The sequence below is a fragment of the Ceratotherium simum genome, chromosome 7, assembly GCF_057802395.1.
Source record: "Ceratotherium simum simum isolate JZ-2026a chromosome 7, ASM5780239v1, whole genome shotgun sequence".
Classification (NCBI taxonomy): Eukaryota; Metazoa; Chordata; class Mammalia; order Perissodactyla; family Rhinocerotidae; genus Ceratotherium; species Ceratotherium simum.
In genome coordinates this window covers 77,664,704-77,689,716 of record NC_141906.1, presented here as the reverse complement: position 1 = coordinate 77,689,716, position 25,013 = coordinate 77,664,704, and the positions used below count along the sequence as shown (strand labels likewise).

General features: G+C 42.9%; 2 protein-coding genes across 6 annotated transcripts in view; one reads left to right on the top strand and one right to left on the bottom strand.

Annotated features, from left to right (window-relative positions):
• The first annotated feature begins 255 nt into the window (after positions 1-255).
• Positions 256-6,377, top strand: SRPRA (SRP receptor subunit alpha). 2 transcript variants are annotated; one of them, XM_087433900.1, is made up of 14 exons: positions 257-469; positions 1,097-1,180; positions 1,478-1,641; positions 1,824-1,987; positions 2,233-2,392; positions 2,529-2,682; positions 2,912-3,003; positions 3,109-3,227; positions 3,364-3,450; positions 3,782-3,954; positions 4,055-4,268; positions 4,739-4,902; positions 4,990-5,088; positions 5,254-6,377. In XM_087433900.1, exons 1-14 carry the CDS (start codon positions 353-355, stop codon positions 5,380-5,382), a joined length of 1,920 nt encoding a protein of 639 aa, XP_087290026.1. In that variant the 5' UTR covers positions 257-352; the 3' UTR covers positions 5,383-6,377. The 2 variants fall into 2 exon arrangements, with proteins under 2 accessions (XP_087290027.1, XP_087290026.1); XM_087433901.1 differs by lacking the exons at positions 4,055-4,268; positions 4,739-4,902 and having other exon boundaries at positions 256-469.
• A 295-nt stretch (positions 6,378-6,672) lies between these two features.
• SIRAL1 (SIR2 antiphage like 1) overlaps positions 6,673-25,013 on the bottom strand; it is a 45,505-nt gene continuing 27,164 nt past the window's right edge. For 2 of the 4 annotated variants that reach the window (XM_004438448.3, XM_087433902.1), the window contains exons 4-8: positions 15,746-15,973; positions 13,046-13,174; positions 11,419-11,704; positions 7,474-7,533; positions 6,673-7,206 (exon numbers count right to left, since the gene is read on the bottom strand). In XM_004438448.3, coding sequence (XP_004438505.1) covers positions 7,193-7,206; positions 7,474-7,533; positions 11,419-11,704; positions 13,046-13,174; positions 15,746-15,973 — 717 coding nt within the window. In that variant the 3' untranslated portion in view covers positions 6,673-7,192. Of the gene's footprint in view, positions 7,207-7,390; positions 7,534-11,418; positions 11,705-13,045; positions 13,175-15,745; positions 15,974-25,013 lie in introns of those variants that run through there. The other 2 variants (XM_014793708.2, XM_087433903.1) reach the window with 2 other exon arrangements.

Here is a 25,013-nt window from a genome sequence, read left to right as displayed (position 1 = left end):
CACCTGCCGTCACAGCTCCGCGCCTCAGGCTGTTTAGACGAGCGCGCCCATTGGCCAGCGGCGCCCCTGGGCCCCGCCCCTCCGCGCTATAGGCTGCCACCTCCCCGTGACGTCCTCGAGAGCCCCGCCCAAGCCTGCCCCCAGCCACCATTGGCGACCCACGCGTCTACGTCAGTCCTGCGCGCCCTCGGTCTGAGTGGGGGTGGGAACCCGGCGGCTCTGAGCGGAAGTGCGGCTGAGCCGGTTTCCGGGGCCGCTGGTGTGACGTGTCCCGCGCTTGGCGCAGCAGGAAGCGGCGGCGATCGCGGCCTGAGTTCCCGGCGCCGGCCCCGGCTCCGTTCCCGCTGCCGCCATGCTCGACTTCTTCACCATTTTCTCCAAGGGCGGGCTTGTGCTCTGGTGCTTCCAGGGCGTGAGCGACTCATGCACCGGGCCCGTTAACGCGTTGATTCGTTCCGTGTTGCTGCAGGTACCGCCCCCGCGGTCAGAACTTCGGGCTCATACCGCTGATCTGATCCACAGTCCCCGTCGACTGATCGCGCGCCTCCCTCCCACCCTGGCCGCCCACCTCAGCCTGGCCGCTTACTTGTAACCTGGACTCCACCTCTTTCTCCCGCCCCCATCACACCGTCCCGCAACTTTGCGGCGACGCCCCCCCCCCGCCCCCGCTCCCGCTTTCTATGATTCTAGCCGGATTCCGGCGCCTCTTGAGACTTACCATCGTTCCCTCCCTTCACCCCCAGCAGCTTGCTGTCTGTTGTTTCGAAGCCTGGGTGAGCTAATGGGTGAAAAGCGCCTTTTAAAAACTGTAAATAGTGTACAGCTGCTAGTAGATCTGATTGTTTCTGTGAGGTCTACCTCCCTTCTGGCTCCCACGTCTTGCTTTCGCTCTCACCTCATTTCTCCTTCCCCTCAACTTGGTATCTCCTTTTCTCCCTGGTGGAATGCTAGAGAGCAGTGCCCTGGCATCCTCTTGTCCTGGGGACAGGTTTGACTTTGGGGGAATGTCTGGTTCTTTCCCAAAGGTAATCCTGGAGGGGCCCAAGTCTGGGTTTTCTGGAGGTAATCTGAACTCTGAGACATACTCTTTTTCCAGGAAAGAGGAGGTAACAACTCCTTCACCCATGAGGCACTCACACTCAAGTATAAACTGGACAACCAGTTTGAGCTGGTGTTTGTGGTAAGTGGGAGTATTTTAGGGGAACAATGATTACATCCTCAACAGAGTCTTGATTATTAAGAGAACCCTGATTAATTGCACCCAGTGTATATGATGAAGTAACTGAGAAGACAGGGAGGGTGGAGAGGGAAAGGGAAGAAGCTCCTGGGCCCAGTCAGAGAGCTTGGCTGACCCCTCAGGTCAGGGAAACCTGCCAGGTAGCTGAGTCAGTCTCTGGAGGCCTGGGTCGAGTTGCTTCCCTCTGTTCTGGGCAGGCATGTAAGCAGATCTGTTGGCTCTGTTTCTTTCCCTAAACAGGTTGGTTTTCAGAAGATCCTAACACTGACTTACGTAGATAAATTGATAGATGACGTGCACCGGCTGTTTCGCGACAAGTACCGCACAGAGATCCAACAGCAAAGTGCTTTAAGTCTATTGAATGGCACTTTTGATTTCCAAAATGACTTCCTGCGGCTTCTTCGGTGAGAGACCTCTGCTCTCCAAAATCAGTGTCCATAACTTGATGAACTCCTTTCCTTCCTGAGGGTGGTTCAAGGGTAGTAAGTGTATCGAAAGACATTCCTAAATTTGCTGCCCAGTTCTAACTGTCCTCTTGGTGTGACGGTTCTTTCACGGGACTTGGACCATTCTCTTCTCTCTTTAGTGAAGCAGAGGAGAGCAGTAAGATCCGTGCTCCCACTACTATGAAAAAATTTGAAGATTCTGAAAAGGCCAAGAAACCCGTGAGGTCCATGATTGAGACACGGGGTGAAAAGCCCAAGGAAAAAGCAAAGAACAGCAAAAAAACCAAGGGGGCCAAGAAGGAAGGTGAGTTTTGAGCTTCTTGGACATACTGGGGCATGAAAAGTTATTAACGTACTGAGGACTGAAGTGGTTCCCTGTCCTTCCCTTTGTCATTGCTTGCCTCCCTTGCTTAAATGCCCATCACCCTCACTATCATCCTCAGTCTGTGTGATCCCCAAGATGTTTGCTCCTAGTTTTCTCTTAAGGATTTGGACGACTTGTTCCCATTGTCTGTCTTGTTGGAATTTGGTCCTTTTTTCTCCGAACAGGTTCTGATGGCCCTTTGGCTATTGGCAAAGCAGTCTCTGCAGAAAAGTCAGGTCTCTCAGTGGGGCCTGAGAATGCAGTAGAACTTTCCAAAGAGGAGCTGATACGCAGGAAGAGAGAGGAGTTCATTCAGAAGCACGGGAGAGGTATGGAGAAGTCCAGGTGAGCATTTTAACTTTCGCCATAGATACTGTTATCTAGCCATGTTGGGGGCAAGGGAGTTCTTGTCTCTGGCTCTTGGGTGGATGTTTCCTCTCTTGCTTCTCCACCATAACCTTTGTGCTGTAACCCTTTGCAGCAAGTCCGTGAAGGCAGATGCTCCAAAGGAGAAGGGCAAAAAAGCACCCCGGGTGTGGGCCCTGGGTGGCTGTGCTAACAAGGAGGTCTTGGATTATAGCACTCCCACCACCAATGGAGCCCCAGAGGTTGCCCCGCCTGAGGACATCAACTTGGTAAGAAGCAACAAGGGCTGGAGTGAAGGTTACCATTAATAAGAAACTGGGGAGGAAGTGGAGATTAGTGGGGGGGGGGGGGGGTGCCTTGGATTTCTTTGACCGAGGGGGTGAGTTACATTTGGAGCTTCCCAAATCAGAGACAGAGCAGTGTAACTCCTGGGCTTTTTCCCCCTCCGAACCGTTAGTGTTCCTGATCCCATTTCCTTCCTTTCCCCAAACCCTCCAGATCCGAGGGACTGGGCCTGGGGGGCAGCTTCAGGATCTGGACTGCAGCAGCTCAGATGATGAAGGGGTCACTCAAAACTCCACCAAACCTAGGTAGGGGGATTTCAGGTGATGGGTGGTATGTGTGGTTCCACAATGGACGAGACTTGACTCCTGCCTGCTGGCTTTATGTGTATCCATAATCTCCTGTGCCTGCAGTGCTACCAAGGGGACTCTGGGTGGCATGTTTGGGATGCTGAAGGGCCTTGTGGGTTCCAAGAGCTTGAGTCGTGAAGACATGGAGTCTGTGCTGGACAAGATGCGTGATCATCTCATTGGTAAGTTCTGAGGAACAGGTGGACTCATGTTTACGGGGTAGGGATGGTGGAGTGTAGAACCTAGAGCTCCTCCCCTGTACCATAAGGGTGGTTCACTGTTGACATGGCACTCACACACCTGTCCCCCTCTCCTCAGCTAAGAATGTGGCAGCAGACATTGCAGTCCAGCTCTGTGAATCTGTGGCCAGCAAGTTGGAAGGGAAGGTGATGGGGACTTTCAGCAGTAAGTATCCCCTGAAACCAGAAAGTGCGTGGGGCATTATGCATACCAGGAGGTTAAGTGCATTGGCGTGCATTCTTACTAGGTGCGTGACTCTTGGCAAGCTCCTTAACATCTAAACCTCCAGTACATAAGTTAGACTTGAAGAGTTATTAGGAGGATTAACTGAGTTGATACTTGTAAATTGCTTAGGACAGTATCAGATGTGATGTGGATTCCTGGGGCAGGATCCTAGTATCATCCAGATCCTAATTCCCTTAGCTCAGAAAGGTGGTGGGCGTTCTTGGAGTACATTCCTTGGCTTTCATGGATGTGCCTCTCCTCCCCTCTTCAGCGGTGACTTCCACAGTCAAGCAAGCCCTCCAGGAGTCCCTGGTACAGATTCTGCAGCCACAGCGTCGTGTAGACATGCTCCGGGATATCATGGATGCCCAGCGTCATCAGCGCCCTTATGTTGTCACTTTCTGTGGTGTTAATGGAGTGGGGAAGTCGACCAATCTTGCCAAGGTCAGTGCAGTTCCCCAGCCTGTGTCTGACATCATTTCTTCACTCTCCATGTCTTAGCAGCTGGCTCTAGGTGACAGTTTTCTTTGCCTGTTTTGCACAGATTTCCTTCTGGCTATTAGAGAATGGCTTCAGTGTCCTCATTGCTGCCTGCGACACATTTCGTGCCGGGGCTGTGGAGCAGCTGCGTACACATACCCGGCGTTTGAGTGCCCTACACCCCCCTGAGAATCACGGTGGCCGCACCATGGTGTACTTGTTTGAAAAGGGCTATGGCAAGGATGCTGCAGGCATTGCCATGGAAGCTATTGCCTTTGGTACAGTGCACAGAAAGCGTGGGAGCTTCTCTGGGCCCCTTTCCTCCTTGGGTTACCTTGGGATTTGCAGAGGATCAGGGTTACCCTACCACCAAGTAACTTACTGCTCACGTCATGATTAGTGACTTCCATGCTCTGCCTTCGGGCGATAGGTGTAGTTGCTGGCAAAGCTAACATAGCCCAAATGAAGAAACCTCTATTTGGTCACCTTTATCTTACTGCCATCCTTTTGCTGAATATAGGAAATGTAAACATAGGATAGGTTTTTTTCTCACACTACTCTGAATATAGGAATATAAGCATAGGATAGGTTTTTTCTCACACTACCTTGTAACCAGATCCAGAGCCCAAGAAAGGAGAAGGGAAACAGGCTTTCAATATAGTCACGCTAGGACTTCTTGAGAGGAAGCTGGAAATGAGGATGAATGACAGTCCAGGAATTTTGAGTTGACCACTTTTTTTCTCTCTAGCACGTAACCAAGGCTTCGATGTGGTGCTGGTGGACACAGCTGGCCGCATGCAAGACAATGCCCCTCTGATGACTGCCCTCGCCAAGCTCATTACTGTCAACACACCCGACTTGGTGCTGTTTGTAGGGGAGGCCTTAGTAGGCAATGAGGCTGTGGACCAGCTGGTGAGGGCTAGGGCCTGGTTCTCTTTCCAGCCTCAGCTTTGGCCAGTTAGATGCTTCTCGTACTTATTTCATGTTTCTCCTTTCCAGGTCAAGTTCAACAGAGCCTTGGCTGACCATTCTATGGCTCAAACACCTCGGCTCATTGATGGCATTGTCCTTACCAAATTTGATACCATTGATGACAAGGTAAATGTGGATGACACAGGACAAAGTGAGACTGGGAAGGGGAATGGCCATCCTTCACAAGAGAGCTGAGGCTATAAGGATATGTTGGCTCTAGAGCTTCTTGTTACTGAAGGAGTGAAGAGAAGTGGCCTTGAGTTGACTGGGTATCCCCTTTCTCCACTTCAGGTGGGAGCTGCTATTTCTATGACCTACATCACAAGCAAACCCATCGTCTTTGTGGGCACTGGCCAGACCTACTGTGACCTACGCAGTCTCAACGCCAAGGCCGTGGTGGCTGCCCTCATGAAGGCTTAACATGGCTCTTGCCCAATACCAAGTCACTGCTTCCCCCAGAGGCCCTCTTCCTGTTTCAAGAACGTGCTTTAGAGTATGTGAGCAACTTGTCTTCAGTAGAGTACAAAAGCAGAGTGAGGGGAGCTCCAGGGGCTTGCAGCTCCTCCTGATCTCCCTCCCTGTGGAGCCCAGCCTCCATCTGCACAGAGGGCCTAATCATGTTACAGTCTCTGCCCACTGCCCCTCCTCCATTGTCCTCACCCTTCCTACTCAGGCATTCCCTTCACTCTGCCTACAGGCTCGGTCTCATTACAGCTTTGACCAATGGTTGGAAGATCCAACACCAGAGCTTTGCTAATTAGTGTGCTCACAGGGACCTCTGAGCATAATGAGCAGTTTAAGGTCCCAGCTGCATTAGATTAAGAGACTTATACAGAGCCAGCTCTGGGTCTTGAGTGGCACCTCTCCCTAGGATATATAGCTTTCAGGTCCCTGGGGCCAGGATGACACCCACCACAGTGGCAGTGTATGGCCTGTTCTTAATTGCTGCTAATTCTGATAATGATCCCTATCCTTGTTGTTTCCCAAAGCATCAGCTAGGCCAGAGTGATTTGTTACAGATGAGCAAAAGATGAGTCCCCTCTTCCCTCAGAAATAAAGGGAGCTGAGCTGCAGTGTTGCATTGGGCTTCTCAGCCTTCCAACTCTTCCCCACGCCCAGAATCCAGATGTAAGCTTTGCATGTTCCCTTCCTGGGAGAAAACCAACTGTCAGAAGGGTATACACGTTGCCCCCTCCCCCACCCCCATTCTTACCCTCCTGAGCGGATCCTGGCTTTTCCTCCTCCTCTCTACAGTGCCTGGTAGACAAGTGCTACGTTGGAGAATACAGACCTCTTGTTAAGACTTGTCCTGTAGCTTGGTATTACAGATGTGCTATTAGTGCAATAAGGTGAAGGCTGTCTGCCCAGAGAAATACATAATTTATATAAAAAAATAAATTTCATAAATAAATTGCCTTTTCTGTCTTGGAGTTATTTTATGTAGAGTTCAGAACTAAAATCTCACAAACACTGTCCCACTAATGAGATTAACTACAGTTCTAGGGTTTATGGTAAGAGAAACAAAGCAGGAATTGATAATGCTCTGAGGAATCTGGGAAAAATAAATGGTTGTCCCGAGAACGAGATCACCCCACTCCAAGGTGAACTTTTAAAATTTAAACTGAGTTAGAAAAGTTAGGCTTGTTAGTACTTTTGCAGGTTATGAGTTTTCTCAAGTGACTCTAAAAGGAGAGCCAGGGCCCTGGGAAGTAAATGAACAAGCTTTTAATACAGCTCAATTATGTAAAATACTGTACACTGTAAAAGATCTAGAAAACTAGAGCTTCAAGTCATGTTTTAAAAAAGCCATTAAGCTTAATTGAAAAACCAAGTATGGAGTACAAAACTGCAACAAGGGCCATGGTGACTCCATGGCACGTAGATCCCAAGTCCTTCATGCAGAGCTGCAGCTGCAGTCAGTGGAGGTATCCCATGGATCTGCTGCGTGGACACAGGCATGTCCAGCCTCGGGGTGGGGTGGGGTAGGGGGCTACACTTGGGTCCCACTGTCACTTGGGTATTCTTGAGCCGGAACAGGCCACAGAAGATCACAAACCAGCTGGCATAAAGGATTAAGTTGGAATGTTCCCCCCCACTCTACCCCCAACCTTCGCCTCTGGTTTTGGTACTTCCTAGGAGCTGTGTTGGGTTCATGTAGGTTTACTTCTTAAACACTGTCCACAGTAGGGCCTTACAACTTGGTCTAATGGTGGAGATTTCTCGAGTGCTCTCAGGTACTACAGTCTGTGGAGAGAAGGAAAAGGAAGAGAATAAAATGAAGTTTCACAGAACAGGTTTATACATCCAAAGCAACGATATCTAAGTCGAGCATAACCCTGCAGAAGACAAGACATAATGGACACTAGGAATCTTGTCATAGACTTGATAGGAAAATACAGAATCCTTAACAGGTAGGAGAGCTAAGTCACTATTCTCCCAGGTCTCAACTAAGTCCTGGGAAAACATTTTCTGCTAACAAACCGACAAACAGTAGAATAGGAAATAGTATACCTCTTATTTCACTGTGTGCTGTAGATGAGCCATTTAGCTGACCTTCTCTCACCATCCCTGCTGAAGAGAATGTACATCAGTAAGAGATATTAGACTGAAAAGCTAAAACTATTAATAGTAGAATGAAAACCAACTAAAGGGAGCTGAAAGCACATGGTCTAAGAAGGATGGCATTCTTCAGTAATGACCACACTACAGAGAAGGTAAGGAGGTGAGAAGACTAAGCTGGAGTTGTCTTCAGAGAGTTGTAAGTAACAGGGAAGCAGTAAGGTCCCTGAGTACACTAACTGCTTATAAACAAAGCAAAATTGTACATGGGCAAACTGTGTCTGCTGTCCCTAACTAGTCTAGGAGGCCAAATTTAGGTAAAAATATTCAGTCTGACCAGGGATGGAGAACAGCATGCAAGTGAGCAAATTCAACCAAGAAGAGGGAAAAGGAGCAGACGCTCCCACAGCATGACATGGGTTAGAGCTCTACTGGTGCCACATGGCGCCATTAGCCATGTGTGGCTATTTAGTGTTAAAAATTCCATTCCTCGGTCACACTGACCACATTTCAAATGCTCAACAGCCACACGTGGCTTGTGGTTATGGTACTGCACAGTGAAGACTATAGAATATTTCTATCACTGCAGTAAATTCTGTTAGACAGCACTGGGATTGATAATGGTATAGGAAAAAGTTTAAAACTGACCACATGGAAGAAAAGAATAGTAATCAGAAATACGGCCAATTAAAGTATAAATAAAAGACAGTACTCAAACATACAAATTGGTATTCCCCTCCTGGAAAGCACCTGAGCAATATTTATCAACCACTAAAATGTTCATGCCCTTTGACCCAGTAATTACACTGAAAACCTATCTGAAATAAATTACTGGTAAAAGGAAAAACTAGGGATGAAGATATTATTCACTGCAACAGTACTTACAATAGAAAAAACTAGAAAAAAATTAGAAATTGCCTAACCTAGGGGAATAATTAGGTAAACTAACTCCACACTAGATTATAACACAGTCAATAAAATAGTGGTAATGAAGACTGTAGCCATGTGGGAAAATGTACGATTTACCACTGAATAAAAAAAGTACGAACACTGTATGTATACTTTGTTTACAACTGAAAAAACGCATAGGGAAAATTGTTAATTGGAAATACACCGAGGGCCGGCTCCGTGGCTTAGCGGTTAAGTGCGCGCGCTCTGATGCTGGCGGCCCGGGTTTGGATCCCGGGCGCGCCCCGAGGCACCACTTCTCCGTCCAGCCCGGGGCCGGGTCCCGCGTACGGCAACTAGAAGGATGTGAACCTACAACATACAACTATCTACTGGGGCTTTGGGGGGAAAAAATGAATAAATAAAATCTTAAAAAAAAAAAAAAAAAGGAAATACACCGAAATAACTGCTTATATTATGGTAATAAATTATAAAAGAAGTTTCTTTTTCCTATTAATTTCTCTGAAATAAATGTACTAGATCCTACAGAATCTTTTGAACCCAAGTAATTTTCCCTATGCAAAAGTGAGTACCCAGCACAGTGACAGGGACATAGCAATGCTCAGTTTTAAAAAACAAAACAATGGAGGCCAGCCCCGTGGCATAGCGGTTAAGTGTGCGCACTCCACTGCTGGCGGCCCGGGGTTCGGATCCCAGGAGCGCACCTACACACCGCTTGTCAGGCCATGCTGTGGTGGCGTCCCACATAAAGTAGAAGAAGATGGGCACGGATGTTAGCTCAGGGCCAGTCTTCCTCAGCAAAAAGAGGAGGATTTGCATGGATGTTAGCTCAGGGCTGATCTTCCTCACACACACACACAAAAAACAACAGCAAAATACCTCTTACCTCTTATGAGTATGATCTACAGAGACTCAAAACACAACCAAGGATGCAAGACAAGCTTGACTTGTCTCAAAATGAATAGTGTTTTTAACCTAAAACTACTCTGCTATATTTCAAGTCACGAACGCCGCTGACCATTCTAATAAAGCCCCCTAGCCATAATAAAATTCCCTGATTTTTAAAAATTCAGAATACCCTAACGAGTGCCAATTTGGGGAAAGCCTCTCTGGTAGAAAGCCTGTGCAGCTAAGAAAAGAATTTGTGCCACTCTACAATACTCAGATTTTTGTCAAGAAATGGTTTGGTGTACAGGAACTGCTGTCCAGAGGGATTTTGTTGTTTTCAATTTTAACATCTTCTCTGGGTAGATGATCTCAGAAAGTAAATCAAAATAAATATGTAGAGCTTGGGTATGTGCCTCTTGTTTAACGAAAATAGAATATGTGCAATGGAAAAGCCTATGGAAAGTGCTCAGTGTGGACAATAGCAGAAGAATCTGAAACACTGCAGGACAGCAGAAAACGCACCCCCAAGAAAGAATAGCAAATTGTTTTCACAAAAGAGATAAACCGAAAGGTCTGTCGTTTCAAGGGTTTTCTAAAGCCTTCCGGAGAAAGGGTAGACACGGTTTTCAGTGCTCAGTTACGGTGATGCCTTTTACAAATCTTGCTCCATCAAAGCATAGCCATGGATAATAAGAGCTTATGGGATTCTCATTACAGGAGAATTCCACTTGAAGCAATCTGATTCAGAAAAGAAATGTGGGAATGATGATTAGATTTAGGAAAAGTTTTCCCTATATAAATAACCCGTACTTTAATAGGCCTCCTAAGATGCATTCAGATTGACAATGAAAATACACGTTAACATGTAACTTTTCAAGAACATATTTTACGCACAACAGCCAAGTTTCTTTGGAACTGGGTGGTGAGTCAGAATGGCCATACTCTGGGGTCTGGCTTTACTTAAAGTAAGGTTTAAAATGCATTCTTCAATGTAGTTGATACCAACTAGTGCTGCATTTTCTAGGGTTATTGGCAATTTGCGTGGAGCCATTAGTAAACTGAACCTTTATCCCTACCTGGCTTTCTTGTTAGAAGCTGGAGGTAAAATCTCAGGTGTGGTACCCCTAACCTCTGACTTGAACACCACCACAACAGTTTCCAAACAGCATTTTAAAAGTCTGGGGTTTTTTTCCTATTTATAAAAATAATGCATAATAATTGCAGAAAATGCTAGCATAGAAACCAAGTATTTTAAAAAACATTAAATCCTACTGCATAAAGATAACCAGTTAATTTAGTAAACACTGTTCCCGATATTTCTTTATACACACACACAAACAAAAACAGAACACCCTACAATTCAGTATAGCCGGGACTGCCCATGGTGGTGTTCCACAACCTGCTTTTTTTCCTTCACTCACAATATTATCTCTCTGACATCTTTTCGAGCAATAAAAACATTTTCCTTCTTATGGCTTCACTGTATTTCATCAATTAAATAAATGGTGTATTTATAGAATCCTCTATTAACTGGAACATTTTAGGTTGCTTCCAATTTTGTGCCATTATATACAACACTGATTACATTCCCACACCTATATCTTTGTGCAATTGTCCAATTATATCCTTAGGAGACATTTCTCCTAAGATAAGTTGCATCCAGTGGGATTTCTGGGTCAAAGGTTTTTAAATTTTGAACATATTCCAAACCTTCTCTTCAGAAAAGCTACACTAACTTTACCTTCCCACCAACACTACATGAATATATTTCTTTCCTCACAGCCTTAGCCAAAACTGAGTTACCATTCCTTCCTATTTTGAAATGTAAATTCTAACTGCATTTCACTGATAACTAGCAAGGGTGAATAATTTTTCATTCTTCCTACTTCTACACTGAACTGCTAGACTATGTCATTTCCCATGTCATTTTCCTACTATCCAATGGCATTTTATTCTAACCTGAAGACTAACTATGATCTTCCTCCAAAATTTAGTTAGGATTATATTCCTCATCTTGGTAATGATTTTACCCATCACAAATACATAAAAGGCTGAAGAGCTGTTGCTCTCTGATCCCTCTTGTCTCAAAATGCATCTTACCTGATCTCCCCCTTGTGGAGATCTCACACGTCAGTCGCTTGAAATATTCCGGAAGATCAGCATATTCATTTCCATAGGAGATAACCTTAATCCCTTTGTCCAGCATGTTTTCTCGAAGCTTCTTGAACTCATCTACATCTCCTCTCCGAACCAGCATGAAATGTTCTAAGTCAGATTTATGCTTGACAGCCTCCAGAAAAAGGGCTTGGAAAGTGGTGTCATCCACAGTCCAGCCACAACCCAGGAAAAGAAATGACTTGTTTTCATAGAGTTTCTGAATCTCTCTCTTGCAGGAAAAGAAAAAACATATTAATGGCACCATGAAGACACACACAAGGCATGTCTGAAACAAAAAGTCAATAGGGTCATAAACGCTACATTTAGCAGACTGTGCCGACTGATTAACCAAGATTTAAGATACATCCCATGAAGGAATCTGATATTTTTATTGTTTATTACTATAACTTGATGATTGGTCTAAAATTTTATCTGGCATTCTCCTGTAGGCAATCTATTCCGAGTTTCACTGCGTTGGCACTGGTCTACTGGCCATGTAGTTTATTTTTTAGATCTATGTGTCCAGAGGCCATAAGGCAATGAGTAGTCTTCATTATATTGTACTCTCTCCATTTTCTGGATCATAGTTGCCTTTTTTGCCTTACAAACTGAACCATGGATCACCAGAGAAGATAATTTCATCACCAGATTTGCTCAAAGAAAGTCTGACACTTAGAACATCAATACATATGTGTGTGCATGTGTGTATGTATATATATGTACACACACACACATATAAACACCAGAAATGATTTTGCTTAAGGGATCACTCAACGTCAGCGATGGATGAGGTTACAACAGATGTCAAGGAAAGAACAGGTGGAAAAAAGTCCCTTATGCTTTAGAAAACATTACATTTTCTTGGTCTTTCTTTTGCCGCATCATATGAAGATACTACTATTCTAAGTGACCCAGTCCTAAAAATAGCCAGTATACACTCTTCTCAGAGTTGCAGGCCAGTGATTTTTCCCACATATCCCTGGCCAGGGAGTGCTTCTGGTTTGAACATGTATGTGTGAACAAGTCTAAAACCTGCATTCTAAAAGATCAATAAGCTTTTTCACAATGAAGAAAACCTCCATTTATAACCCTAGTCGAATTTTTTTCAATCTTCCCCATTGAGCAATAAGTGTGAATTAAGTGCAGTAATTCAATATAAGCCCATCACCATTTAGACAAAATCTTTTTAGAATGTATGTTCTACTAGTGATTTGTCAGCAAAAACCTTCATGAATTATTTTTGGCATAGAAAGGGTTATTTATAATAAACCAAACGATGAAGAAGGGTAATAGTGTATTCTTTGTATGTAAAGATGATGTCAATGACAGAGTGCCATCTGGTGGCTGTGAATCAAGTACAAAGGAAAACCCTATGGCTTGATACCTAAAAAGATGTTCTACATTTCCTAAGATGGTATGCACAACTATAAGCTAAAAAACACAGGAAAGAATGTCTGACCTTCCAATTTTTAATTAATGAAAAGAAAATATTACCCCCTGAAGATCAATGGTATATTTAGAGGTTTCCTAAGAAGGTTTCCCCAAGACCAGCAAGATCAGCATCACTCACCATAACTTCAGTGTTCCTGAGCACATTCTGATACCCAGCTGGATGAAGGACAATGCCACTAGGGTTGGTGTAGACCCCATGGATGTGTAACACACTCAGCTTCCGCTTCTCCTGAGCCCACTCTAGGACCTGCACAACACAAATACAGCTCAACCAGGTTGGCAGGGCTGAGCACTTGCTGCAGCGTCCCAATGGGCAAGAGGCTGTTTTGAGGACTAGGCTTCTGACATAACTCTCCAGCTTCATGATACCATGGGGCAAGAACGCAAAACCTGCTGTGGCCTCAGTTTCCATTTCAGGTGTGACTGTCAGGACTGATGGCAGCAAGTCTGGTGATTTCTCTTGGAAAGGAACAATCAAAAATTAGAATTTATTTGCCATCATCTGTAGAAACAATAGGGGCCCTTTCCACTGGTGACATCCATGAGAGCTATGGATGACTGTATCAGTAATGGTCCCCAAGATAGCAAGCCTCCTTGTATCCATGCCCTTGTGCAGTCCCTTCTCACACTTCCTCCAGGCTTGGCCATATGCTTGCTTTAGCCCACGGGGCCTCAGCAAACACAACACAAGCAGAAGCTTGAAAAATGTTGGCACAAGTCTTATTTCTCTTCTGCTTTTGGAACTCAGCTACCATGTGAAGAAGCCTAGGCTAGCCTGCTAGAGATGCATGGCCCAGCTGACTACCTGCACCAGCAGACATGGAAACGAGGCCACCCTCCACCACCCAGCCTCAGTCTGGCCACCAGATGATTGCAGCCATGTAGGTAACCCGCAAAATCTGAAAAGCAACAGAAGAACTGCCCAGCTGAGCCGCTGAGCCTAGCTCAAACTGCTAATTCACATTATCATGGGCAAATAAAATGTTGTTTCAGGCCACAGAGTTTTAGGGTGGTTTCTTGTGCAGCAAGTGATAACCAATAAAAGTCTCTTCAGTCACCTCTGAGTTACCTCAAAGGCTATCAATGAAGCACAATCATTTAGACAACAATGATAACAGCCTCCTGGATTCCATGGTCCCATTTTCCCAGGGACTTGAGACAGCATAAATTTATTCTCATAACGTTCTAGAGAAATAAGGTATGGATTAGGAAAAATAGTCAAGAGGCACAGAGATTTAGAATTTGAATATTACTTGGCCCTCTTCTGACTATCAGTCAATGTCTTTAACCATTAGACTTCAATATTGCCCCTAATGTGGACTAAAAATATAAAGCAAATCTCAAGGCTCCAGGAGGAAAATGAGAAGGGAAATACCAAGTCTGAGAGATATCCTTAACTCTGAAAAGGCCTTTATGCTTTAGATGCTGGTTATGATCTTGGGAGATTTTATCAGAAGCAGCATGGAAGCTGTTTCTAGCCATTGGCTTTTGAATTTCATTCAATCATTTATTAACTCAAAAAATACTTACTGAGCACCCACTACGTGCCAGGTACTATCTCAGATTCTAGGGTAAGAAAGGCGGATGTGGTACTTATCCAAATGGAGTTGCTATTCCTGTGGGGTAAACAGGAAACTTGCCTGTGAAAGTTGGAGTAAAGGCCATGAAGGAAATGGACAAAAAAATAAGGGGTAGCCCCTTCTTAAATAGGATGTCAGAGAAGGCCGTTCAGAGGAGGTGATGCTGAAGTTGAGGCTTACAGGTGAAGAAGGAGCTGGCTGTACAAAACTTGGGGGTAGTAGGTGGAAGATATTCCAGCCAGAGAAAACCAGTCTGCATGGCACCATTTCTCTAAATTTGATTTCCTTTTAAAACCTGCCCTCCAGGTTGGCAAAATCACCAGTGGTATTACAGTGGCTATTCTTGCAGTGGCACTGACAAGGAAAGCCAGGGGGTGAACTACTATCTGTTCAAACTCTATTTAGCTGGGCTCTAAGGTGGACACAAAGGCAGGCTCCTGGGAAAACAAAGTGTAGAAGGAAAATTACAAAAACGACAGAGCAGGACAAACGAGACCTGGTGGCATTTCACAGCCCGTATTGTTTTCTGTTTTCTTCACTCATTATGTCTCTGACATCTTTTTATGGCAATGAAAACATTTTCCCTTTTATGGCTTCACTGTATTTCATCACTTAAATACATGCTGGGGTATCTACAGAATCTCCTACTGGTGCCTGATTTCAAATTACACTCAGATGACCATTCTAATAAAGCCTCATCTCATCGGTTGACAGAGATCCACAGTGATAATTCAATATTATGCTGGATGGCTTAGGTACAGTATGGGCTACAATAAAAAAAAAGTCTGCTGAGGTTTCCCCTGAACATTAACCTCAACCCAGCTGTCACGTGGCCTGAACACTGCTCTTCCAAACCTCATAAAGCAGTCTTCATACATTTCCAATAGATGCCATAAAGAATATATCCTAAGAGAGAACTCTAAATCAATATTACACCCACTTGATATTACAAGTGTTAAAGAGATCTTACAGTTCAAATGACTTTCTATAATCTTGCTTTAAAATTGGGTGTAATTGTCAAAACTCAGAACTGAGCACTTTTAAGATCTGTGCATTCTACTGTATATTGATTTTGTTTCAGAAACCAAAAAACAAAAATCCAACCAGGGACAAGATTCTTCCTTTCTGCCTCTACATAAATACCAGTACTACACAACACACCAACTAGAAAACAGTTTTCCTGAAGAGGAAGATACAATCCACTAGCCTGAAGAGGACACCAATCCTTTACTTTTTACCTTTTTCTCATCAGTAAGGTCAAGGGATTCAAGCTGTTTTCCCTGATCTGCTGCATACAGTTCCAGGAGATTGTCAAAATTTGTAGTTAATACCAGGGCTCCATTTTCCATCAGATGGAGAACTGACTGAAGTAGCTGTTTTCCAGAATCTTCCATCTTGGACTCCAAGTCATCAAATACTTCATATAAACAGTCCTTGAAAAACGTGGATCGAACATTACTAGTACGCTGGGGAAAGATTTGAAAGAAAAAAATTAATCCTAGGTGTTTTGGTAGGTGATTTGTTTAGTTACAGTAACAGCAAATTTTTGAAGAATACTTTGTACTTAAAATAAGGATAAAATATTGTCTACCTCACAGGGTTCTAATAAGGAAAATAGGATGATAATGCCAAGTACTCAGCACAATGCCTGGCACACAGCAGTGATCAGTCCTATGACATGAATAGGCATTTTATAGAATGAAGAAAAGGGAGTGGCAAAGAGATGTGAGTCACCACCAGGACTAAAGGGACACCAGAGAAGAAAGCACAGCACCCACTACCCTCTAATGAGGCCTCGGGGAAGAAGGCAGTACTTCCTGTTAAACTTCCCTTATCCAAGGAATAACCAATGAGACAGCTCGAAATGTGGTTTAGCATCTCTTCTTCTAATCCTAGGTGCTTTCTACAGATGCTTACGTATTTAGGAAAAACTGCTCGCTTTCTCCTCACTTGTTTTTTTACCTGGGATAATTCAGCAATTTGTTTACAGGTTTGCTAGGAAGAATACTTAGTATATAATAAAGGTTATCAAAAATCTGCATTTTGCAACTATTAAAAAATACCAAATATTCATCAATTCTAAATAGACTCCTTATTTCTTACATAGGGTTTTTTAAATAACTGCTTTCCCAGATTCATTTTGAATATATGTAAATATTTCTGAGAATTAATGAGGAAATATAATACTAACCTTAGGTGGGAAGTGGGCTTTATAACTTAAAAGTGGCCCCGGGGACAAAAGGAATTTGAAATGGGAAAGTAACTATGTGATGTGCTGTAATAAACGTCTGATCCCTATCGTATTTCTGTCATTCCATTAGGTAACATCAGAGCAAGAATTATTTCTTAAAGGCCCCAATATTTCCCATTCAAATGTGGGAAGTAATTGCACTTAGTTGGTAGATAGTAGATATTTAGCTCCTTTTGTTCTTCCTCAAAGTGGGCCCCCTACCTTCCTGGTTTCCTGTGGTGTATCTTTCTAATAGCACAATGTTCAGATAAACATCTGTTTCCATGGAAGCATGTATGCAGATTTGTAAAACATGTTTCAATTTGCCAAATTCTTTTCCTAATTGTTCAAAGTATTTTATAAAATTATCAATTCTTTTATTACACCTACCAAATAAATGGCAGATATCTTCACAGTAGCAAAATTAGAGTACAGAGGTGTAACGGTACCTCTGCCTGGTGGAGACACACCCAGAAGTTTATCTGGTTCTGTCAATTTGTTCCATGCCACATCCACCACTAGACCAGCTTTTCACGGTACCCTGTGTCAGTGGGCTCACAGATTCTTTTCTAGCGCTAAAAAGATGCTATGGCCCATAATTTATGGGGCTGAGACTGTGGGTCGTGTTTTTCAACTTTTGTCCATTCTCATTACATAATGGCATGAATAATTACATCACATATTAGCAGCCCATAGGCAACCAACTGGAGACTCTAACACTCAATCAGGATGAACAATCTGATCAGAAACAAAGACTGAAGAATTTATAATCCTAGTGATTGTATTTCACTACATACAAGAGTCAACTACAATTGAATGTCAGCACTTTTCTAGATTTGTTATCGAAAATATGGTGCCCCTTTAATGTCTATCAAAATTACAACACATTTACCGTACAATCTTGCAATCTCATTCCTGGGAATATATCCCACAGATATAACTGCAAACAAATGAAATGACATATACAAGGTTATCACTGCTCTGTTATCTGTAACGGTAAAAGCCTGGAAACATACAGGAGATTGGTATGGCCAAGTACCCGTATGTAAGAGACTGCTGCGGAAAGATCTCCAGGATATACTGTTGAGTAAAACAAACAAGGTGCAGAACAGTATGTCTAGAATGCTACCTGTTGCCGTGGCGGATGGAGGCAGTGAGATAAGAATAAATACAGTCCTATTTCCTTGTTTTTTGCAAAAAGGAACACTGAAAGAATACTCAAAAAGCTAGTAAGAGTGATGACTTATGTGCAGTGAGCTGGGGAGACAAAGACACAGGGGGGAGCGAGATCTCGCAATGTCCATAAACTTTTCTACATCATTTTGAATCTGCAATGTGTACAAACAGTACCTATTCAAAAAAGCAAAACTAAGTTTAAAATTAAATAAAGAATATGGTGATTTGAGAACTTCCTGGTTGTGGTTTATCTTCTCGTACTCTGATTCACACACACACACAGTTATACAACACGACATTCCAGCACCAGTTTAACCATTACGCACACAGATAAAAACACCTCAGTATACAACCAGGTAGTCATAAGTGTGGAATATATTTTCTTGCTTCTAAGAAAAGAAGGTTAAAGCCTGAAAATAAATGTCATGAGTCAGTTATTTCAGCTAACTATCTTTTAGTCCTATTTCTTTAAGTTATTATATCTTGCAAATCAACATAGAGAGGAAAGAAAGAGGCTTTTGTAGCTGCACTGACTTCCTCAGACTTAAAATGAATGTTTTTCTCTCTTGAAGCAGGTGACCCTAGAACTGAATTTCCCACCAGTGGCCTCTCTAAGTAAAGACAAAGAATGAAAACAAACAAGGAGGTTCCACGGTCAAAAAGAAATGCAGACCTCCCACACAAACTATGGACATTTTCTCATTCCCTTAAGACAGTGACCTGAATCAGAAGCTACTTCATTTCCTTCTGCCCTGTAACTCTCACCTCTCTGATCCCAAATACAGTAAAAACAAAAAAAGTCCTGCCTCTTTCTCACCAAGGTTACTAACGTTTATAGTGCACTGACCATGTGCCAGACACTTTATACACAGTATCTCACTTATTCTTACCTTCATAAGAGGTAAGTGTTATCCTAGTTTTACAGGTGCAAAAACAGATGCTGGAAAGTGCAGTGATTTGCCCAGAGTCCCAGTGCATTTAAATGGCAGAGTCTCTCTGATTCTGAAACCCAAGCTCTTTGCATTGAACGCACAATGTGAAGTCTTTGGTAGTGAAGAATACAATGATGACCAGCACAGCTTGGTTTACTGTCTTGATTCACACTGAGGCACCAGCAATTTTCCCACCATTGCTTCTGCACCATCAGTGCACTGCCCTATTACTAGAAACTGGCTCAGTCTTATTACTGTTGTTAGATTCTTTAAAAAATATACATATATGGACATTTTCAAACACACACAAAAGCAAAGTATAAACCCCCCCACATTTCCATCTTCCAGTTTCAACAATTATCACACACAGCCAATCTTGTTTAATCCAAACTCCCCTGCACCATACCCTTCCCTTCCTCCCTTCACTGAAGTTTTCTGAAGCAATTCCCAGGCATCATGTCATTTCACTCAGATAGTCCAACAGTCCCCTAAAAGATGAGGATTCCCCTTTACATATAAAACAAAACATAACTACAATACCACTATCACATCTAAAATAATGCAGTAATATTAATTTCCTAATATCAAACACTCAGATAGTATTCAAATTTCCCCAAATGTGTCTCTCTCTCTCTTTTTTAAGCCTTTGGGTTATCTGTATTTTTTTCTTACATATCCTCTATTGGAGTGGTTTTCAAAATGTGGCCCATAGACCCTGTGGATCCCTAAGATTATTTAAGGGATTTGCAAAGTCCAAATTATTTTCATCATAATATTAAGGCACTATTTGTCTTTTAAACTGTGTTGATATTGCACTGATGGTGCAGAAGCAATGGTGGGAAAACTGCCGGTGCCTTAGTAGGAATCAAGACAATAAACCAAGCTGTGCTGGTCATCATCGTATTCTTCACCACCAAAGGCTTACACAAAGAAGCAGCTTTTGTTTCTTCACTCAAGAAGGTCCTTGGGCCGGCCCCGTGGCTTGGTGGTTAAGTGCGCGCGCTCCGCTGCTGGCAGCCCAGGTTCGGATCCCGGGCGTGCACCGACGCACCGCTTCTCCAGCCATGCTGAGGCCGTGTCCCACATGCAGCAACTAGAAGGATGTGCAGCTGTGACATGCAACTATCTACGGGGGCTTTGGGGGAAAAAATTAAATAAATAAAAATTATATAAAAAAAAAAGAATGTCCTCAATGAAGCAGTAAAAATTATTAATTGTATTAAATTTTGATCCTTGAGTACATGTCCTTTTAATACTCTCTGTGAAGAAACAGGGAACATGTACACAGCACTTCTGCTGCAGACTGGAGATGAAGGTTGTCTCGAGGCAAAACACATGCGTATTTGAGTTGTAAGCTGAACTAGCCACCTTTTTTCATGGAACATCATTTTTACTTGAAAGAATGACTGACAGTCAAACTATGGTTATTTAGATTTAGGTATTCTCAGGCATTTTCATAAAAATAAGTGAAGTGAGCCTGTCATTTTGAGGAAAACAATGGATGATTGCTGCCACTGTTGCCAATGATAAAAGCTGAGCTTCAAGCAAAAATCAGAATTTTAGAAAACTTTTATCTGCCACCATGAGCTTGACAGCTTCCAAATACCTTTGTGATGAGATTGGTGGTGATATTGATGAATGCGGCTTTTTGATTGTGTAGTGAAATGTGGAAGATATGTGTAACCCAGCCAGTGAACCAACAATTTCCAAATGACCAATACATCGTGTTACAAAACCACGCATGGGTGAAAGATTCATTCTAAGTGCAAGCTGGATCATGGATTTTAGTGCAACAGAATAGGAAAAGTGCAGATTCCATACTGCCATTACTATGGATATGATCTGATTTTAGATTCTATACTGCTATTAATCTTTAGGAAGGCACCACTTAGTGATGGTGTACCATCAACAACAAATATCTACAATTATCTAGAAAGACTATTAAAATACTTCTCTCTTTTCCAACTAAGTATCTATGACATCTGATCTTTTTCATATACTTAAACCAAAACAACACAAACATACCGGGCTGACTATATAAAGGAGACATGAGAATCCAGCTATTTTCTATTAAGTTAGACACTAAAGAGATTCGTAAAAATATGAAACAATATTAAGCTTCTCAATAATTTATTTTTGTTTTGGAAAATATAATTATTTTTCACAAGCATGTTATTTATGTTAACATGTAATAGGTTTACTACTGTTATTTTAAAATGAATTAATATTTTAAAATTCTCTTTTAATTTTTAATACAGTGAATAGATAGATATAACCCATATAAACAAAAGCTGTTGGAGATTCTCAATAATTTTTAAGAGTGTAAAGGAGTCTTGAGACCAAAAAGTTAGAAAATTGCTGCCCTACCGGAACTGACACTAACTCACAACTATACTTTAAGGTTAATAATAAATCTTCACCCAAAGAAAATTAGTGGCTCCAGTTTGATATATCTGATTAGTATAGATTTATTTACACTCACTTTAAATCTTCTCATTACTTTCAATCATAACCAACCCAACTAGCAAAACCATGCTTTCTATTCTCAGGAGACCATTTTAATAGATTAGTGAAGGCTGCAGCTATGATAATAGGGTGGCATGGCAACACCGCAGATCCTAGCTTGACACAGGACTTCCTCATCCACAGACTAGTCTTCCTGGACTAACACAGCATTCTTTTTCCTCATAAGCTCTTTCTTTTCTTTATTTTCTGAAAGATAACATATTTATTAACTTTTTTTTTTTGATGAGGAAGATTGGCCCCGAGTTAACATCTGTTGCCAATCTTCCTCTCTTTGCTTGAAGAATATTGCCCCTGAGCTAACATCTGTGCCAATCTTCCTCTATTTTGCATGTGGGACGCCGTCCCAGCATGGCTTGGTGAGCAGTGTGTAGGCCCACGCCCAGGAGCCCAACCTGTGAACCCTGGGCCGCCAAAGCGGAGTGCACAAACTTAACCACTACGCCACTGGGCCAGCCCCTAATTAACACTTCTTTAATCTTTTCTCTTACATTTTCTGGCTGTACACTCTTTAATTATCTTTTTACATGACAATAATTTTGTATTTTCTTGACATTAAAAAAATTATGTATGTTTTGGGGCCGGCCCGGTGGCACAAGCAAGTTAAGTGCGCGCGCTCAGCTGCGGCGGCCCAGTGTTCGCTGGTTCGGATGCCAGGCGCGCACCGACGCACCGCTTGTTAAGCTATGCTGTGGCAGCGCCCCATATAAAGTAGAAGAAGATGGGCACAATGTTAGCCCAGGGCCAGTCTGCCTCAGCAAAAAAGAGGAGGATTGGCATCAGATGTTAGCTCAGTGCTGGTCTTCCTCACACACACACAAAAAATTATGTATGTTTTGTCTCCTCTTTGCTCTCAAGTGAACTTTATCAGATAGTAATCAAGCCACTCTCACTTTCTATTGATTAGTGTTTGAATCATACACCTTTTCCAGCCTTTTACCTTTATTTTTAACAGCTTTATTGAGATATAATTCACATCAACACACAACTCACCTATGAGGTATACAATTCAGTGATTATCTGAAGATTCACAGATATCTGTAACTGTCACAGCACAGCCAATTTTATTTTATTTTATTTTATTTTATTTTTGTGAGGAAGACCAGCCCTGAGCTAATAACATCCACGCTAATCCTCCTCTTTTTGCTGAGGAAGACCGGCCCTGAGCTAACATCTATTGCCAATCCTCCTCCGTTTTTTTTTTCCCCCAAAGCCCCAGTAGATAGTTGTATGTCATAGTTGCACATCCTTCCAGCTGCTGTATGTGGGACGCGGCCCCAGCATGGCCGGAGAAGCGGTGCGTCAGTGCGCGCCCGGGATCCGAACCCGGGCCGCCAGTAGCGGAGTGCGCGCACTTAACCGCTAAGCCACGGGGCCGGCCCATCACAGCCAATTTTAGAACATTTTCACCATCTCAAAAAGAAATCCCATAACCTTTAACTATCACCCTCCTGCCCTCCATCTCTGCTCCAGTCCTGGGCAACTGCTAATCTACTTTCTGTGTCTAACACATTTCCCTATTCTGGACATTTCAGATGAACAGAATCATCTAACACGTGGTCTTTTGTGACTGGCTTCCACTTAGCATAGTGTTTTAAAGGTTCATTCATGTGGCAGCATGTATCAGTACTTAATTCCTTTTTATTGGCAAGTAACAGTCCATGGTATGAAAAAGCCACATTCTGTTTATCCGTTCAACAGCTGATGGACATCTGGGTTATTTCCACTCTTTTGTATTACGAATAATGCTATAAACATTTGTTTTAAGTTTTTGTATGGACATGTGTTTTCATTTCCCTTGGGAATATATCTAGAAGTGGAACTGCTGGGTCATATGATAACTCTATATTTAATTGTTTGAGGTAATGTCAGACTGTTTTCCACATTGTCTGCACCATTTCACAATCCCAGCAGGTATGAGGGTTCCAATTTCTCCACATCCTCACCAACAATTATCATCTGACTTTTTGATTCTATCCATCCTAGCGGGTGTAAAGTAGTATCTCATGTGATTTTGATTTGCATTTTTCTAGCGATTAATGACATCGAGCATCTTTTCATGTGCTTATTAGCCATTTGTATACCTTCCTTAGAGAAATGCCTATTCAGATCTTTTGCCATTTTTAAATTGGATTATTCGCTTTATTGTTAACAGTTCTTTATATGTGCTGGATACTACACCCTTATCAGATCTATGACTTGCTAACATCTTCTCCCATTCCGGGGGCTGTATTTTCACTTTCTTGATCGTGTTCTTTGAGTTCAACAGCATTAACTTTGGTGAAGAACAGTTCATCTCCTTTTTCTTTTGCTGCTGTGCTTTTGGTATCACATTGAAAAAACCACTGCCAGATCCGAAGTCACGCAGCTTTAAATCTAGATTTTCTTCTAAGAGCTTTATAGTCTCAGCTCTTACATCTAGGCCTTTTATCCATTTCGAGTTAATTTTTCTATCTGGTATAGGGTGGAGGACCCATGAGCTCTCTAAAGCCTATTAATTCTTTTTTTTTTTTTTTTTAATATGTCTCTGCCTGAGTGACATTTTTTTTTTTAATTTTATTTATTTATTTATTTTCCCCCCCAAAGCCCCAGCAGATAGTTGTATGTCATAGCTGCACATCCTTCTAGTTGCTGTATGTGGGACGCGGCCTCAGCATGGCCGGAGAAGAGGTGCGTTGGTATGCGCCTGGGATCCGAACCCGGGCCGCCAGCAGCAGAGTGCGTGCACTTAACCGCTAAGCCACGGGGCTGGCCCAAGCCTATTAATTCTTTACATTGTTCTCGGTTAGTGACAATTTATCCCAATTAAGGACAAGAAAATGAAAAGAGGAAGTAAAAGGCCCTAAGTTTCTAAAATGAGTCATGAACCAGGAGGAAATTACTTTTAAATGCCTGTCTTTTAGGATCTTTTTTTTTTTTTTTTGTGAGGAAGACTGTCCCTGAGCTAACATCTGAGCCGATCTCCCCCCACTTTGCACGTGGGATGTCGACGCAGCATGGCTTAATGAGTGGTGCATAGGTCTGCACCCAGGATCCGAACCTGTGAACCCTGGGCCGTTAAAGCAGAGGGCACAAACTTAACCACTACCCCACTGGGCCGGCCCCCACAGGCTAGGCTAACTTTTTTTATTTTTTTTTGTGAGGAAGATCAGCCCTGTGCTAACATCTGCCAATCCTCCTCTTTTTTTTTTTTTTTTTTTTTTTTTTTTGCTGAGGAAGACAGGCCCTGGGCTAACATCCGTGCCCATCTTCCTCCATTTTATATGGGACACCACTACAACATGGTTTGCCAAGCGGTGCGTCAGTGCGCACCCGGGATCTGGACCTGCGAACCCCGGGCCGCCGCAGTGGAGCATGTGCACTTAACCGTTTGCACCATCCGGCTGGCCCTAGGCTAACTCTTTTTAGATTTTTTTTTGTTGTTGTTTAATTTTTTGTTTATTGCAGTAACATTGGTTTATGACATTAAAAATTTCAGGTGTACATCATTGTACTTCTATTTCTGCATAGATTACATCATGTTCACCACCAAAATACTAATTACAACCCATCACCACACACATGTACCGAATTATCCCTTTCACCCTCCTCCCTCCCCCCTTCCCCTCTGGTAACCACCAATCCAATCTCTGTCCCTATGTGTTT